The sequence below is a fragment of the Melampsora larici-populina genome, assembly GCF_000204055.1.
Source record: "Melampsora larici-populina 98AG31 unplaced genomic scaffold MELLAscaffold_28, whole genome shotgun sequence".
Lineage (NCBI taxonomy): Eukaryota > Fungi > Basidiomycota > Pucciniomycetes > Pucciniales > Melampsoraceae > Melampsora > Melampsora laricis-populina.
Window position 1 is genome coordinate 871,802 of NW_006768792.1, and position 18,886 is coordinate 890,687.

The following is an 18,886-nucleotide window of genomic DNA, read 5'->3' on the forward strand; positions in this document are numbered from 1 at the left end:
CTTTAGCTAATTCCATGACATAAATCTTGGCTTGTTTTTCTGAGAAAGGAGTTTTGTTATCGAGATCTCCGCCAGCGGCAAATTCGAAAACAAGGTGAAATCGGAAATTCTTTTGATAAAATCCAGAATAACCGATGATTGAAGGGTGATCGAGGTCTTTGATTACGTTGATTTCATTCAGTATCATTCCGTCTTGCAAAAGGTATATCGGAGACAAGCGTGGGATGACCTTGATTGCGTAGGGAGTTCCATCTGCCTTCGATTCAGCTCTGTAGACTGAAGAAAATCCACCTTCAGCAAGTAAATGTAAAATTTCATAATCGTCAGCTACTAGAGTTTCATTGTCCAATGGGTTTTCTTGAGAATCCGGACAAGAAGAGATGCCTGATCCATATGAAGGGGTGTTATAAGCGTTGCAAGTATTGGAATAATAGATTTTCATCATTTTGCCAATGGTTTTAGGTAAGTAAGAATATGTTATAAAGGGAATCGATGATTGTGCAGAAAGCTGGGGTCAGATATTTTAAAGAGACGTGAATAGCTATATTGAGAGGAGTATCAGTATGACTGGCCACAAGACTTTATATACAGATGGAATTGCTGATCCTGATTCTAGGCTGACCAGCTCGAAAAGTCGAAAAGCACTGAAAAATGTGAAGGTGACATTTGCTGGAAGCATAAATGGATACGAATTATTTATACGCGTTATTGAACATGGCCACGTTTGTATCTTACCCAGCTAATGTTGTAAGGAACTCAAGATAATGGGCTCTCACTTCATTTCATTTTCCATTCTCTAGAAATGCTGATTGGTATATGGGGTTTTACCGTTGCTTTAGCATTTTGTTTGGTTGCTAAAGACGCATCAGACGTATTGTTATCTTTATGGCCTGGCACCTAGACATAGGTCATGCCGATTAATGAATTCAGCCATCCCAGGGGAACATCTCAAGCAGTAAGCATGTGTTATTTGAGATCACAGAAGCCCCTTTGCACTGCGACCCCGTACTCGATGAAACCCGGAATCGCGAATGCAGCCAGAGCTATATGTGGACCGCTGCTTTTTCTGTAGGAAACAATCTTCATGATCATCATCAATTCCTTGCTGATAGGGTAGCCGAATATTTACGAGCGTACATTTTCTTACAAAAATTCAATCATCAGCCTGTCTTTGGGTGATACAGGATTTCTTCAAAAAGCTTGAACTGAAAAGCACGTAGGGATAGAAAAAGGGAGTATGTTTTCAGGTCTTCATAAGCATTTTTCGATACAGCAACAAACCGCGTCGAAAGCCCATGCTCTCCAACCATCTCGTTGGGATCTTCAGATTGATTCATTCTATAGGACACTATCTTTGGGTTCTGAGTTTATGGTATCGGCAATAGTTCAAGGCACGGGTGATTTCAGGTTACAAAGAACTCCTTGGCCCAGTTCTCGGCGGGTGTATATCAGTCCACATCTCTCTGTCTTCCCCTATCCAGATGAAAGGCGTCGTATCAGTTTCAAATGATCTAATCTGATCAATTTCAGTCAGTCGTTCAGTTCATTGATGTTTCTTTTGGGCATAGCATGGGTTGGACGCGAAGATGCTCGTCTTTTCATCTCACGTTGACCCGAGATCTGAAAATTTTTCTTCTGGAAGCAGAATCAGACTAATGGCATCATAGCGCCAGGAACAATTTGACATTATCTTCAATCAAAACCGTCAAAACGTTTTTATAGAACAAGAGCCAAGGATCCATCATCTCGCCGAAGCAAAGATGCGAGTTGTGATATCAGAGCGATAGTAATAGTTACTGCCCAGAGGCCGAAATCAAAGCGAACAAGGGCAAAAATGACCATGGGTAACAAACTCAAAAGAAGTCTACAATGAGAAAGTGAGGAATGAAGCGCATTGAAAACGAATCTTCCTTTGAACATCACAATTCCTGTCCAATCCTGGTACAAATCTCTGTTTTCTGGTCCCTCCCGATTCCCGATATGTCAGCTTTTACATTGCGAAAAGCCAATCGAATATCAAGAAAATGAACGGAGTCCCATTTTTCTGTTTGGATCCATTCGCATTGGCATCATTAGGAATCTGTCTAATTCAACCTGCAATTTGCCTTGATACATTGGAAGGACCCCCCGATGAAGGATCCAGCACATCAAAGTCGACTTCACGTTCTGATGGAGAAGACCTCTTTATAGGCTACTTGTGATGTCGCGGTCGAGCTTACTGGATTCTACTCTTCAAGTAATGTGATACATTTAACTCCAGTCAAGTAAAACTGTGAAAGCGAGTGCCTTGGCCAAAGCAAAACCGCTTCACACTTCTAGAACTATTTCCCGCGATGTATCTTTTTAAATGCTTCGAACTCGGTAAACAAGGCCAACGGTTGTAAGACTGCTTGAGAAAACCTTTACGTTTTCAAAACCTAGTAATCGGAACTGGTCTCGAGATGTCTGATTCATCTAGGACGATAATCGATGTTTGTGAGCATCCACTCCTTGTGGGGATCCAGTATGCATTCTAAAGCAAGCAGGTTTTCGAAAAGCGAACATCAGAACCTCGATTGAGAAAGTAGTCAAGATGATGAAATGAAGTTCTTCCTGGTTTTTCGTTCGGAAGTCAAAGATCGTGTTCATGAACTTTGCAGTTCACCTATCTAAACCTAACTGCCCACTACCCAAATTATATTTTCAGGCCAGCTACAAATCCCGAAGCTCATGGAGATTAGGATCACATGTACGAGCCCATTCTTTCGCTTTTCAGAAATGCGATGACGTCTGGCATCTAACAGGTGTGATTCCCAATTTCTCTCTTTGTCCGCCTAATTCCTTTGTTTCTCTCTAGACGCGCTTTTCAGTGCTTTTCACTTTTCTATTTCTTTTCTTCTTTTGTTTCTTTTCTATGTTGCTTTTCTAAAAAGACGGATCTTGCATAGATCCGTCCCGATCATCATTGTTACCAATTGTAGCCCGGATCCAGTTGTACCGGATCCGGCCATTCCTACTGATCGTAGTCATCCATTCCAAGGCTATCCCTTGCCTCATATTGTACTACATCTATTTCCTTATTCGTATCTTACTTGTAGACACTCGCGTATATAAACTGCTCGCATCTCTCAAGGCAATGGATTCCTCAAGTCACTTCCTGCTCATTCTCGCCCCAAAGATTGTGAGTAGATCACAAATATATATTTGTGTGTTCTTATTTCTTTCCTCTCTAACTTTAAATCATCACCATACCTGATATCGAAGAAAGCTTGGTTATTAATCTGTGTTCTGTTTCTCTCCAACTCTGTGTTCCTTTCGTACTCCGTTCACAGATATCCTCACCGGAAACCTTACCCAGAAGCAACAAACCCTCACACCCAGATTAACAACCCCGTCGTAAGCCTTAGAATTCCCTAGCTAGTTATTCCAATCCTTTCCGACACTTTCTTTTGATTAGTTAGAACTCATTAAAGAAATCTTCCCTATCCCTTACACACAGAAAACCTACCATTAACACTACGCCAAATTGAAAATTTACCGCTGAGTTTAGAAAATTGAGAAGACATAGAAAATTATGGAAAATCTGGGAGGGGTCAGAAAAATATGAAAAAATATTGGTTGGGCCCTTTGGTGCATTCCAATCATCTGGCATATTTTTTCATATTTTTACAACCACAATGCAAATAATGTCAGAAACCCAATTTTGGTCCAAAACTGGCAGGTAGAGAGACAGTGACCTTGCAACACCAACAAAATCATCAATTTTTCTCCAACACATGTAATGTCTTGACATTCTGAATTCCACATTCTGGATCTACAGTTTGTGTGCACAAAAAAGCTGTGTGTCTCCAATAATGGGTGAGATATATCAAGAGACGTACACAGCAGAAACCATATATAAGCATAGAAGTCATAACTACAATGGCTTCAGCACCTTAATAAACCTTGTAGAGACATCATGCGGCTTCCATAAATTGCAAGTGTTCAGATGATTGAATAAAAATACTCATATTTTTGTGCTTGGAGGTTTTTGCCCAAATATTGCTAGTTTTGGACCAAATTTGAGTTTCTGACATAATATCCCCTGTGAGCATTTTGGTTTGGGGAGACTTCAAAAATCATGGCAAAAATATGCAAAAATATGCAAAATGAGGGGACAGCACCCATGAATTGAATCATTATTTTTTCAAATTTTTCTGACCTCCCCTGTATTGGTGATATTTTTCTACAGTTTCAATTTTCTGAACTCAGCGGTAAATTAGTGATCTGGCGTAGTGTAACACCGTTAACCCAAAAAAGCTTTTTACCAACCTTTATATTTCGATTTTTGAATCATTGAACATTCTTTTTGAAGAATTAACGTACGTACTCCTTAGACTCTGATCAAGTCTTATTTAAAGAATACTTTTAATAACCAACCCCTTTCCGATTCTTTACGAACAGAATCTCATTCAATCATGGAAGAAAATCTAGGATTCGTCTCAATCCCAGCTGAAGACCTACGCCTTATCCGAGCTCAGCTTGAGCAAGTCAACATCGATACTCAAACCAACGCTCAAAACCATGCTCGCGAGATTGCCAAACTTCGCAATCAACACCACCTAATTTACCAACAACAGTCTAATCAGATCCACCAATTAGAAGCCAACCAGCATCAACACACCAATCGTGCTAGTGACCCGAATAAACCTGATCCCTTTCGAGCCGAACCCAGAAAGTTTGGCGGTCCTGGCGATAACGCGAATTTATGGATCTCGGAATTGGAGTCCAATTTTAAGATGCATAAGTACCCAGAGTCCGCCTGGGGAGAAATGTTGGGTTCTTATTTAGATGAAGAAACTCACATGTTCTGGCATGGCATCCGAACTAAGCAAGGTGGAACCATTACCGATTACCAAGACTTCAAAACTCAATTCCTCGAACACTACAACTTCGACCTCATGGTTGAAGAAAATTTAGAGAAACTGAAAGTTTGTTACTTCAAGCAAAATGATCTCCATGATTACATCTTAAGGTTCCGCAAGATCATGGCTCACATGCCAGATGACGAAATGAACTTCAAACAACGCAAGTTCTTTTTCCTCGACAAGCTCCCCGAATTCTACCGAGACAAAATCAACAACAGAGAAGAATTACGGAAGAAGCAAGATATGGAACTTGTCTATGCCGCTGCAAGAGAAGCAGAGCGAAGCGCGAAAATCAATCATCGCGGCTACAAGAACTGGGACACGAAGTCTCCCTCGACCTCAAAAAATCATGAGAAGAAACCCCAGTTCAACCCTTCCCATCGGCACAACCACCACTACCGTCCTTCAACTAGCTTCGGTAAACCTCACGCCGTTACAAACGGCTCTGGCCCGATGGATCTAGACTTGGCCGATCTCGCCAATGTCGAGTGTTACTCCTGTCACGGTAAAGGACATCGCGCTAACGCGTGTCCCCGCAACAAAAACAAGTCGTCTAACTCTCATAAACAACGACCCAACTTCTCAGGAGATAGACGCAAGCCAAACTTATTATTGATCAATCATGATCCTACTCTCCCTATTCAATCAACTTCTAATTCTCTTGATTCATTCATTCCACCCTTTCAAGATTTTGAATTACAAGAACAGGCTGAATTCACCACTCCTTTCTTTGATTCTGAAGGACGAATGCTCGGCGCTTCCAGAGAATCTTCAGAGAGTCTTGACGGACCCACTGAAGACGGTCGCGAATCCTTAGCCGACTACCAGAAGCCCTACTTGGAGAAACTCGAAAACTTAGACTCCAAGGCCCTGTTGGAAATGCAAGAAGCTCGTGAAGCAGTCGCCAAGTTAATGGAGGATGAAGTCAAGAGTGGATTTCGGTGCTGTAAGTCCTGCAAAGCCTATGGAAATGAAGATAGCCCTCCTACCGTATCTAAAGGCATCGATTATTTCTCTTTAGATGGACTTCGCATCGATCAAACCGATCTCAAAAGATCTCTTTCAACTACTGAAGAAAACGAGTCTGAGATCTTACCCGCTCACGATCCAGAAGGAAAAAACGATCTCTATTATTCCAACCTCGAAGACCTCATCAACAAGGACACTAGTATGAAGAGGTTCAAATTGGATTGTTCCCTCATTGACGGATATCAATACACTAGAGCCCCCTTTAATTCTCCCGTCGCTGAAATTGATCGCCTAGATTTAGCTGAAAAAGAGTTGGAGTGTGTAGAAGGATGGAACCATATCCTCAGTTCCACCTACACTAGCCAAGCCGAATACGACGACTTCGACTCAGTTTGCACACCCGACGAGGAAGATTCAAGTGTCAAAGCCGTCGAGCACCCTTCCGACATCGAATTTGAAATCACCTCTGATATGACTGATTATGAAGATCTCAAGGCTCGCGCTGTTGACAATCCTCCGGAACCACTTGACTTAAGTACAGTAGAACTCGCTGCCCAGCAAGGCCCAGGTAAAACTTCCCTTCCAATTTACCCTTGCCAATGGCGTGACATGCCCTTGGACGCAATTATGGATACTGGAGCAGCTGGAAATTATATTTCCTTGGAGAAAGTCAAGACTATGTTGAAATTAAACCCGAGAAAAATTAAGATTGATAAAGTTTCTACTCAAGGTGTTCGACTAGCAAACGGAGCTCAAGAAAAATGTTCAGAAACTGCCACCTTTCAAGCAGAAATTTATCATAAGGATACTTCAGAAACTTTTAATTTTACGATCTCAGCTTATATTCTTCCTTTACCCAATATCTCGCTGATCTTAGGTCTCCCTTGGCACCGAGAACACAAGCCAGCCATTGATTACGACACTGGCACTTACACAGTCAAGAAACACTCAGGTACCTTCGACATTCAACCTAAAGACTGTGAACCAAAGCTATTCACTATTGACAACAACAACTTTGGTCAAGGTTTAGAACGAGAAGCAAAAGTGATTGCTCCCGACTGTTTTTCAGATGAATTAATTATCAAAGATCGTAAGCATAAACATTACATTGATACTGGAGATAGTAAACCTATTAAAACTCACGGTCGCCCTCATACTCCAGCAGAACATGAAATTATCAATCAATTCATTAAAGAAGGATTAGAACAAGGCATCATTGAACGCACAGACTCACCCTGGAGTTCACCCTTATTGCTCGTAAAAAAACAAGATGGATCAACAAGAGTCTGTGTTGACTATCGAGCACTCAACAAGGTAACAAGAAAGAATGCCTACCCACTCCCTCGTATCGACGACGCTTATCAATTCTTATCTGGTTCTAACGTCTTCTCAACTATTGATTTGAAATCCGGATTTTGGCAGATTCCCATGGCCCCGGAAGACAAGGAAAAAACAGGTTTTACCTGTCGACAAGGACACTTTCAATGGAAAGTAATGCCTTTTGGATTATGTAATGCTCCCGCTACTTTCCAAGAAATGATGAACGGTGTTCTAAAAGAAGTTATTGACAAATTTGTGCTGGTTTATTTAGATGACATCATTGTTTACTCAAAAAATAAAGAAGAACATATCGAGCATATCAAAACTGTCTTTGAAATTCTCCAAAGAGAAGGATTAGTTGTGTCCGTGAGGAAGTGTCAATGGGGAAAACCTTCCTTACTATTCCTTGGACACATTGTTGATGGTAATGGCATCAGAACTAATCCTGACAAAATCGCTAAAATTGTTGAGTGGCCGATTCCCTCTAATATCTCTCAAGTGCGAGGATTTCTTAATCTATGTACTTACTATAAACGCTTCATTCTCAAGTTTTCAACCATCGCCTCTCCTTTGTACAAACTCACCGAAGGATCACCCAAACCAGGAACGGCAATTAAGTGGGGGAAGGAAGAGAACTCATCATTCGAAAAACTTAAAGAAGCGTTATCAAAAACAGTTCCATTACAACACCCAACCCCGTTTCACCCCTTCGTACTAGACACTGACGCATCTGGAACTAATATCGGCGCAGTGCTACAACAAGACTCAAGTTTTGAAATTCCTAAGGTAGGTAACTTCGACTATAATAATTATCAAAAACAACTTAAAAACAATAATCTTCGTCCTATTGCCTTTGAATCACGCAAGTTATCGAAAATCAAACATGTGCGAACATCACCCTATCACCCACAAGCTAATGGCTTGATTGAAAGATTCCACGGTACCCTCATGAACAGCGTCCGTAAGTGTTGTAGTCCCTATAACCAAGATCGATGGGATGACTACTTAAACTCTTGTCTCTTCGCTTATCGCGCTTCTTATTCTCACTCAATGAAAGCCTCCCCTTACTTCATGGCTTATGGAGAAGAAGCCCGCCTACAATCAGAAGCTGTAAGTCGCACATTTGATAGTTCTTTAGAGAACCTCGAACTGATCCACAGACAACGAAACATCACAGTTCACAAACTCAGAAATAAACGAGAAGACCTCATTAAGCTTCTCAATGATAGAGCTGGAGAACGATACGCTCAAACAGAAGAATCTTACACAGAACGTAATCTCAGACCAGGTGATCGAGTCCTCCGATGTTTTGAAGGAAGACCCTCCAAACTCCATCCCAAATGGGATGGACCATTTATTATCCGAGATGCATTCCCAAATGGTACGTTTGAATTAATGACCTCAAACGGCCATGTCCTACAGGCTAAAACTAATGGTTCCCGACTAAAAAAATTCAAAGGCACAACGGATGACTTCTATTTCGCATCTCAACGATTACACGATTGAGACCAGCGAGCTAGAAGACGATCTTGTTAAATACATCGACCTATCCAGCAGCCTGTTCAACATCATCAACGAAGATGTCGCACCAGAAATCCTTGATAAATTGTTTGCCAAACTCCAATCATTAAAATATCTTATTTTGAAAGAAAAAGGCAGACGATACCAACTCAAAGGAAAGGCAAAATGGTAAACTAGGAAGTTTACGGTCTTACAGAGGGGATGATGTGATTCCCAATTTCTCTCTTTGTCCGCCTAATTCCTTTGTTTCTCTCTAGACGCGCTTTTCAGTGCTTTTCACTTTTCTATTTCTTTTCTTCTTTTGTTTCTTTTCTATGTTGCTTTTCTAAAAAGACGGATCTTGCATAGATCTGTCCCGATCATCATTGTTACCAATTGTAGCCCGGATCCAGTTGTACCGGATCCGGCCATTCCTACTGATCGTAGTCATCCATTCCAAGGCTATCCCTTGCCTCATATTGTACTACATCTATTTCCTTATTCGTATCTTACTTGTAGACACTCGCGTATATAAACTGCTCGCATCTCTCAAGGCAATGGATTCCTCAAGTCACTTCCTGCTCATTCTCGCCCCAAAGATTGTGAGTAGATCACACAGGGCAGCGATGTAATTCCCTATTTCGACATTTCCCTTTGTTCTCATTGTATGCGCTTTCGATACGCTCGACGCGCTTTTCCAATGCTTTCACTACTTTTCATTTCTATTGTTTCAACAATGTTTTCCTTAATCGAAACGGATCTCACCCAGATCCGTCCCGATCAGTTGCCTATCATACTTGTAGACCGAATCCTTCAGTACCGGATTCGGCCACCTCCACTCTGTAAAGAACGCTTGTATCTCGACAAATCCCTGTCGACTCACGTTGTACCACCCATTTCCTTATTTGTACATTATAGAGAGATGGTGGACTATATAAAGCCCACCTCTCTCCCCTTTGGAACCAATCCTCAAGTTACTTCTCCTGCACTTCTTACCGTACCAAGTTGTGAAGGAATCACAGCGAGTAGAAAGCTGCCATTGCAAGTTATCATTGGGTCAATAACTCCTTATCAACTAATTTTACCAATTTTATTTCTAACTTCTGAAGGTTGTGTTGTAAAGAACTTGCAAAAACAATTGCTACCAAAGATCATCACACATACCCTCTTTCTGATCATTGACTCACGGGTAATAAAATAAAAACCTGATTTAGAAAACTTGAATCAAAATCTACTTGAAATACAATTTCTCATTTTGATCAACTGGATTCAAATGATAAGAAAAAGAAATAAAGTTGAAGATTTCGAAACCTTTTCAAACAAACCAATTCGTATTCTCGTTTGATTACAGAGTAGTTCATTTTTTTTCAAAAAATTGTAAAACCACAACTTATACTTTTTTTCTTTGAATTTCTCCGGACGTGCTCATAACAATACATATGCGCACAAATTTTTAAATGGGTAAAAAGAAATCCCATTGCAAAAAACCGCACAATCATTCCCCATAACCTTTGTATCCTGATCTCTCTAACTTCACTGAAGCTAAAAATTGATCTCATTAAACAATCGATTTGAACTTCATTTATCCGGACTAGAAATTCCAGGAGACCAAAACAAACAAGGTTCAGTTTTAGTTTTCCTAAACCATTTCTCAGGTCCACCTTTTGGATTATCATCAACTTTAGCCGGAATGAAAACTTCTTCAACTTTAGAAGATCTTCTATTAGATCCATCAATTGATAAATTTAATTTTCCATCATTCATTCGATTCATTGAAGTCTTTGATGATGATGATAACAAATCATTCTTAATTGAAGAAAGCATCATTTGATCTGGTTTCCTAATTCCATTAATAGTCGTACCGGCTTTTAATGTATATTTCCATATAGGTTCAGTAGTCGTAGGTCGAATACAATATAATTCGAATCGAATCTTTCGATTCATTTTAGATGTTTCAGTTTCTTCTTCATTTATTAATCGTTCAGTTTCTTCTACCGGAAGATAAATGATCGTTAAAAGCTTTCCAGTTGATGGTGGCCAAATTTCAGTTTGATGTAATTTAGAGTAAGCAGCAGTTGCAGAAGATAATTTAGAAAACTGTAAACCAAACAAAGTATTGTTAGTGATCAATCTCAATTTTCGAAAAGACAAGGTAGGGGTGATTCCTCAAGGATGATCACATACTGTAACATAAGCATGACTTCGAATTGAATCGATCCAAAACCGTTCAAGCTCTCCAAATTCTGACAACATATTCTTGATCTGTGGAACTGTCAGTGGTCTGACAAGATTAGCGATATAAAGAGATCTGTTAGGGGGTGGATGTGGGTCTGTTGGTTTTGCTTGTGATAATGTCGATGTTGCGATTTTTTCATGAGATGTAGATGATGCAGGAGGTATCGTTAGATCGATCGAAGGATGAGGTTTTGCCTCTGAGCGATCACTGAGAGTGCGCTTCACTTCTGTTATTCCAGCAGATTTGTCAATGTTATCATCTGATTTGGTCTGAATTGAAGGTATAACAGTCGTTACATTTGATTCTAACGCTTCCTTGGCCTCTACATGTGATGGGATCGTTTTTGTATCCGAAGCAGGTGAGACTGATTGGATCGGTGTTTCTGCGGGGATTTGCGAAGATGCTTTTGGTTCTAGACCGTTGCCAGTAGCTGGGCCGATCGATGGTAACATATCACCTTTGTCTGTCTCCATTCCAGATACATCTTTTTGATCAGGTGCAGACACTGATGTCATGATAGGAATTTGTGATACAACATCTGATGAAATCGATTTTGCGCCCGGGACAGGTGAGACTGATTGGACGATAGTTTGTTCAGGGATCTCAGACAATGCTTTTGCTTCCAGGCCATTGCTAGTAGCCGGGTGAACTGGTGATATATTGCGTTCATCTGTTTCCTGTACAGACAAATCTTTTTGATTGGAGGGAGAAGCTGATGCCATGATATGAGTTTCTGATACTACATGTGTTGAAGTCGCCGTTATGTCCGGAACAGGTGTGACTGATTGTACAGGTGGTTGTCCAAGGACTTCAGGCAAGCCTTTTGTTTCCAGCTCATTGCCAGTAGCCCGGTCGATTGCTGATGATATTTTGAGTTTGTCTGTATCCAGTACAGATGTATCTTTTTGATCTGGTATGGAAACTGATGATATGATAAGAGTTTCTGATACCTGCTGATCTTTTATGTCAAGAGAGACTGTGCCACTATCTGGTTTGTCTGTATGAAGACTTGAAGTAGGTGTAATGGTGGTTGTATCCTTGGTTAAATTTTCTGGAACAAGATTAGATGATTCTGAAGCAGCTACATTTGTTTTATGGCCAATAGACTCATTTGATCTGGAAAGGTTCACAGGAGTCGAGTCTAAGGTTTCAATAGTCACATCTTGAATCGTGGTATGAAGTGCCGGGAGTGGTAGACTGAGATCGTCATCAACTTTCTCGGCTGTTTTGATGGGGTCATCACGAGTGGGTGGCTTCAGATTCGATGTCAGATTGAGATCATGAGTGTTTGTAGAAGAGGATGGGACCTCTTGAGTCGGCTTGTGAGACGCCGGAGAGTCAGATGAACCTGTTGTAACAAATTCATCCACGCTTGTGAGCACGGGCTGAGCATCGATTGGTATAGGCAGCTTCACGGGTTCATCTGAGGTCATAACAGGATGATCGCCTGGTTCGATCACTGGATTGATATCGTTGACATGAAAAGATGGATTAGGATCATTGACTGATGATGTCGAGCCTTCGATGATATTTGAATCAATTTGAATATTTTGATCGATTGTATTATGATTATTTGTATCTCGTTCTGGAATCATTGAGGAAGAAAGACGAGGTGATTTCGAAGGTAATTGAGTGATTTCTGTCCCACTGTCAGGAATATCTTTTCGTTTGAGACTTTTGGCTGAAGGTGAAGTAGATGTAGGCTTCGTTTCTGATATAATTTGAGATGATATGGTTTTCACGGGTTGTGATAATGGGATTGACTGTTGTTCAGGCTGAGTAGGTTCTGAATTGATCGATGTCTCTGAGTCGATCGCATCTTGAAGTCGTTGAGCGAGGACAGCTTTTAAACCAGTGATAGGAAGGTTGCGTGCTGATAGTTCTGATTTGAGTTCAGTAACTTTTAATTTGGATACTATGATGACCATGATGATGATGATGATGAAGTTAGATTAAAGAAAAGGTTGAAGTTGATGGGAGAAGTTTCAAGTTGAAGTGCTCATGGATGCTCTCCCTTCATCAAATCTCAAATACCCGGTCCCCAGCCTATGTAACACAACTCGGGCCTTGTTACACCACACCAATAACGTGAATGTGGTTTTTCTGCAAGACGATTTTCCTGCCTAGGTAGAGCAGCTTTGTCTCATGAGAAATATTTATCTGCCGAGAGCATACTCCAAGTAGGATCCAGATAGTGAAAAAGCATAATACAAGGTATCAAAATGGATTGGTAATCATCATCACTTCTCATCCTGAAAAGTTGTTCATGGCAGATTTCAAAATTGCAAATCTCTAGACAAATTTCTATGTACCTACATAACCTCTAAATCAAAACAAAGTTCCTCCCCGATCGGTAAGGGTGAGGGTCTCGCGTGTGGTGGGACTTGTGTTTAAGCTAGATAGAACATAGTCCCAAGCTGTCGAGACCTCCATAAAAGTTACGACATGATCAAGTCGAACAGTAACCAAAAACTGTCTGACAAAGATTGTAATAGTTTCTTTTTTGAGGTGCACCGTTCATCAGATCTGAATGACAAGAGGGGTCACATTCGAAATTCGCGATCAAACACAAAAACAGTTGTATGATAATTTTTGAATATAACTTTGAAGATACAAATGAAACTCCTTCCGTTCAAATAGACTGAATACCCAACCTTTTATCAAAATCGGTTCTTGCCCTTGGGCTTACCCGTACCCTTAATCGGGAAACCAATCTTCGGCTTGTTAGGCATCTCTACACTGTTTTGTTGACTCATTGGAGAACTATTGATCCCTGGGGTCGCATGCTTCGGTCGAGATTGTATTCCATCTGACAAATGATGTCCAACACTCTCAATTTTTGGTAATGTTGCTCCAAAGACAATCATCTCCCCGAGCTTTACATAGGCTTTCAAGTACCCCTGAAGCCCAAGAATGGCGGTTGTCAGTTATTAGACATCAGCTGATTATAGGATCATAAGGCTTACTTGGTCAATCAGGCTACAAGCCATACATTCAATATCCTGTTCATCAATTGTTTCTTCCATAAAAACCCTCCTGGCAACCTCTACACAGCTGGTCAGGCTGAGCCTCATTCCTCGCTTTCCATGCTGAAGTCCAGCGCTATTCAAAAACACACACATACGCAAACAGTCAATTCCGTCTTCCTATCTACCTAACAGGAAAGTTCAATAGTAAAATGAACTTACGCAATCACAAAGAAGTTTCGCCAACATATCACCTCCAACTTTTCTCTCATCAAGAGATAAATTCCTTTTGAGCGGAACCATTCCATATTTTTATCCAATGCATCAGCTAACATTGGCCAATCGCCCGTCTTGTAAATCACAAACGATAGTCAATTAGATAATGCATCACGGGAGTTTGTGTTGAAATGTGCTCAAGTCACTGACCCGCACTGCCTGAACCACTGGTCCAAGTGAATCTTGAAGCGAGAAGTGGTTTAGAAGCCCTTGAGCAGGTAGGATTCCCAAGGGTAAAGAAGCTGCTATGAGATAGATCAAAATCAATCTAGAAGACACAAACATAGTACGGTTCATATGGATCAAGATTTCATTAACGGTGTTTCTATTACCGGGAGTGAGCTATTAATGGCTACAAAGGGACAAGGGCATGACATACCTACGATTCTTCCAACTCTTGCTCAAACATAGGTCAAATGCGGTTTGTAGTGAATTCCGAGCCTAAGGGGTCATCCCGCCACTTTTCAGTCCCAAGCTGTGCTACGTTATTATCGAGAGAGAGAGATATACAAACCTGATGGAGCCTTCGTTGATACAGAGATAGACGACCAAGATAGTAGTAAAACGTGACGAGTTCAGATTTGGGATAATGTGTCTCGAGTTGATGAATTACATTTGAGGTATTCTTGATGACTGTGTCACACAACCTCATATTGTTCAACTACCGGGAGTAAGAAAGGAGTCATTGGGAAACCTGATTAGCAATAGTAAGGATTGCTCTTTTGGCTTCCGAAAAAACACATAAAGTAAAGACTGACAAAGAAATAGATCTTGAATAGGCCATTAGCAAGACTGAACGCTGCCCTTCGTTTGCTAGGTTCGTCGACAGATCTACAATCCGATCAGAATCAAAGTCAGATGAAATGATAATTCCAGTGACAAGAAGAATCTGAATCCGAAAGGCCGAAGTCCGGATTACCTATCGATGCAAGAAATTCCAAGTGTGGTAGTCATTTGACGAGCAGCTTCGCTAGCTTTTTCGTTTTTGTTGGACTGCCTTGACTTGTCTGCCTATTCAGTAAGATCATATCAGAATGCTAAATATAAGGAAAAGACAAGTGGAGTAGACAACATGACGCGTGTATAGCCAAGGAAAACAAACTTACTGTGATGGCAAGATGAACTAAGGCATGAGAAAGGTGTTGGATGGATGATGTGAAGAACACAGCATCCGATCGACGGAAAATATTGGAGGCAGGGCTATATGAAGCAAAGAACAGGAATCAACGGGACAGCAAGGATGATAATGGTGATTAGAGACTAACTTATAAACATTAAGGAGCAATTCAAAATTGAGATCATGTTGATTAGGACCATTGGGCGATTCCTTTCCATTGACGAGCTCGACATTGGCTACGTAATCCAGATAATTTTTCAGAAAGTCAAATAATGTACGATCTGATCCTAATTGTCTCTCAATGATAGTTTCCCTTTGTTCCGAGGTTCGACTCTGCGAGATACAAATGAAGGGCGATAAAGTCAAATGATGAGCTAGGGGATTTTTGATTGATTACGCGGATTTTGAGCTCAAGAGAGACTTGGTCAAGAGGGGGACAGACCAGGAGCGCGTACTGAGAGAAGTGGTTTGAGTGATCGAAGAAGGTTTTGGTCAAGTGGTCTAATCAGTTCGCCAATTGATGTTTGCTGTTGAAGAAGCGATTGGACAAAACGATAGATGAGTTGATCGATCGATTCGTTAGCCATCCCGATAGATTCCCGATAGTTCTTGGATCAGTTTTGATATCCTGATGAATAGAATGATGATGGTAATGAGAATGATGAGTTCAGTTTCAAGTCGTGGAACACTTTGGAATTGGTCAACTAGAGGAAATCAGAGAAAACCTCTCGAGTTGCTAGCTTAACAACAAGCCCACTGTGCCAGGTGATTTTTTCTCGGACTCGTCCGCCCCTGGCACAGGGGGCTTGCGTATTAAACGTCAATCGTGGCGTGACTAATAGCCACCTTTTGGTGGGCGTTTTTTCACTTTGCATTTACACCACGAGCCACAAATGTGATTTCTTCAAAAAATCAATCAGATGAGCTCTATCGAGTTCTGAAGGAAATGGCCTCTTCAGAATCTCGACAGAGCTCATGATCGTGTTGATTCATTGAAGCTGCATATTTCTAGATTTGAAATTTCAAACCCTAAGATCGTTATGTACAACCTCAGAAAGCCTGAAGAGATTTTATACTAAGGGATGAACAATTTGCTTTTGATCTTCGCAAATCGACGTTGGTAGCTAGCGGTAGCTATCGGTGGCTTATGTGATCATCGGGTGTACATCAGATCAGAGAGCGAAAAAGATATAAAGGGTCTTCAGAGACGAGATATCAGTAATGCAATCAATGAAATCGATCAAACATGATCACTTGCCTCTTGTTGTTTGTTTTGAGACGAGTAGATCAGTCCTCATCTTCCTAACATACTTTTTGTTATCAATCAACATTTCGAAATCTATTACTTTTGTCGTTGAAAGAATTGATGTTGCGTGGTCTTGAGAATGGTGATCGAAGAAGAGCCTAATCGCACAACTGGACGAACAGAGTCAAAAAAAACGTCTGTACTCGAAGGTCTCTGCGTAAGATTGAGAGAAGACCATGGCCTATCAGCCAAGCAGTTCTTCTAGAACTTCATGGCTTCAAAGGAAGAGTCGATCATCATACGAAGAAAACAATGGATCTCACCAACTGGGTGGAAATCGACACGAGGACTACTTGACTCGATCAAACAATTAGTAGATGACGAAAATACCGCGGAAGCTAGACATGACTGGCAAGAGTGGGTTCTACAACAGGTATGGCTCACATTTATTTGCTGAACTTCAGATTTCCAAGAACTGACAGAATGTATTCCTCATAAACAATCCCTCAGGCTATCGAGATTGTTAATACACAAAAAACTCCTCGTCGGAACACTGCTACAAAAAAAAGTGCATATGTGAATGCAACAAAACTCGAAGACACTTTCTTTAACGGAAGCGAAGAGAACAGACGCAATGCAATGCTAAAGGACAGCATGAATTTCATGTGGAGGTTGATAGAAGCAAAATTAGAATATAGTCATCATGATCAGCTTTCTAAAGACTTCGATACAGATGAAGCAGACCCTGAAGATTCCTCTTCTGATTTCGAAGGAGAATTCGAGAATGAATTGGACGATCCTGACAAAGATCCGACTGAGCACGTTGAAGGGAGGATGTATGTAAGATCAAAGGACAAGAGAGTTAATTTGAGAAATCGTCTACAGGCAGTAAGTTGCAGTCGATCTCTTTTTTGAAAGATACCTTTACAAGCTTAGTTGAAACTGATACTTTTGTTGTTTGATTCAAACACAGATCAACGCCACATTGATGGGAATGCTTGCCTTTGCTTGCAATCGCCGATGTAATAGTCTCCAAGTCGAGAACTCGCTTACCTTCTTAGCATGTGGTGTCACCGAGAGAATCAATAGTTACCTGAACTATATCGGATTAACCTGTTCCCGGTCAACTGCGATGAACGGTCTAGCAAGTTTAGGAAAACAGGCAGTAAAAAAGATTCGAGTAGTGATGTCAAAGAAATTGGTCTTATCGCCTGTGATTGTTCTAGATAACATTGACATTCAGGAGCGTATCCACCACGAAAGAATTGATCAGCAGACTCAGATGTATCATGGTTCTTGGGGTTACATCCATCAATTAAACCCCAAACTACTCAAGGATCTAGACACCGGAGCATTCAGCAAAGACAACATTCGACATATCTTACAGATGACTGCACGAAAAAAAATAGACTTGGGCCTCTTGATGCCGACTGAAGATGAACAAAGTCGGTGGATTCTAACTCTCAAGAATCAGATTGCCTCTGTCTTTCTCCGCTATGTCAAAAATAAAAGGAATGTTTCAAACTCGAATTTCTTGAACGTGGCGCCACTTGATCAAATTAAATGTCAAGTTCCAAATATCCTGATGCTCAGAATGATGGATTCAACTGATAATGGATCTGATGGAGTTGGTCAGCTGTGGCAGGAAGTGATTGGCCAATCCGGTTTGACCAAAGAAGAATTTTCAAACCGAACTCACATTTTGGAGGGTGATCTTGGTACTTGCCTCAACTTTGATGGACTACGAAATCAGCGTGAAGCAACAAAGATCGCAGATGAGAATTTAGAGAATATCTTACTTCTTCCAGGTGCTGGACATACAATTTGGAATATTGCTCAAGCCATTCTTCTCCATCATTGGGGAGACCCATCCGACATGAATGATTTTGGCGCATGGCAGACTGTTGTTGCCCTTTCAGGAAAAAAAGCACCTCCAACAGCAAAGAAAGATTTCACATCAATGCTTCGATGGATCGAGAAAATTCATGAAGCCACAATAACCTATGCACTTCTGTAAAGATTTTTTTTTTTGGTAGAACAAAACGATTTGAAACTGACACCTTTGAAAATACACAGTGAAATCCTTGGCAAGACTGAACTAGATCTTGAAGAAAGGTTTGATACAAATGCTGTTGAATTTGACAAAGTTATTGATAAAACATTTGAAATCATCTTTTCAACATCAGCGCTTCCTGCAGCCCAAAAGGATCAAGACCAGCGTAAATGCCAGCTTTTGCTGAGGTTACGAGACTTTGCGACTGTTGTCGAAGCAAAGCGAGCAATGTCTGCGGGAGATATCGGCCGTCTCATGCTTATGTGGAAGAGATGGAGTGTGATGATTCAAGGAATGAATGGTCTCACTCATTACTC

At 40.9% G+C, this 18,886-nt stretch overlaps 4 protein-coding genes across 4 annotated transcripts; 2 read left to right on the forward strand and 2 right to left on the reverse strand.

Moving 5' to 3' along the window:
* Positions 1-563: 563 nt before the first annotated feature.
* Positions 564-1,873, forward strand: MELLADRAFT_108302 (uncharacterized protein; the record flags this gene model as incomplete). The annotated part of the gene is made up of 3 exons (XM_007412004.1): positions 564-722; positions 861-955; positions 1,723-1,873. The coding sequence occupies 3 exons, from the start codon at positions 564-566 to the stop codon at positions 1,871-1,873; spliced, it is 405 nt and encodes a 134-aa protein (XP_007412066.1).
* Positions 1,874-10,253: 8,380 nt separating this feature from the next.
* Positions 10,254-12,839, reverse strand: MELLADRAFT_64750 (uncharacterized protein; the record flags this gene model as incomplete). Its single annotated transcript, XM_007412041.1, has 2 exons — positions 10,254-10,772; positions 10,860-12,839. 2 exons carry the CDS (start codon positions 12,837-12,839, stop codon positions 10,254-10,256), a joined length of 2,499 nt encoding a protein of 832 aa, XP_007412103.1.
* A 732-nt stretch (positions 12,840-13,571) lies between these two features.
* On the reverse strand, positions 13,572-15,857 carry MELLADRAFT_88694 (uncharacterized protein; the record flags this gene model as incomplete). Its single annotated transcript, XM_007412040.1, has 11 exons — positions 13,572-13,811; positions 13,878-14,013; positions 14,100-14,227; positions 14,304-14,398; positions 14,537-14,594; positions 14,668-14,814; positions 14,912-14,984; positions 15,073-15,164; positions 15,260-15,353; positions 15,419-15,644; positions 15,713-15,857. The coding sequence occupies 11 exons, from the start codon at positions 15,855-15,857 to the stop codon at positions 13,572-13,574; spliced, it is 1,434 nt and encodes a 477-aa protein (XP_007412102.1).
* Positions 15,858-16,787: 930 nt separating this feature from the next.
* Positions 16,788-17,746, forward strand: MELLADRAFT_108304 (uncharacterized protein; the record flags this gene model as incomplete). Its single annotated transcript, XM_007412005.1, has 3 exons — positions 16,788-16,949; positions 17,027-17,352; positions 17,662-17,746. The coding sequence occupies 3 exons, from the start codon at positions 16,788-16,790 to the stop codon at positions 17,744-17,746; spliced, it is 573 nt and encodes a 190-aa protein (XP_007412067.1).
* Between the last annotated feature and the right edge of the window lie 1,140 nt (positions 17,747-18,886).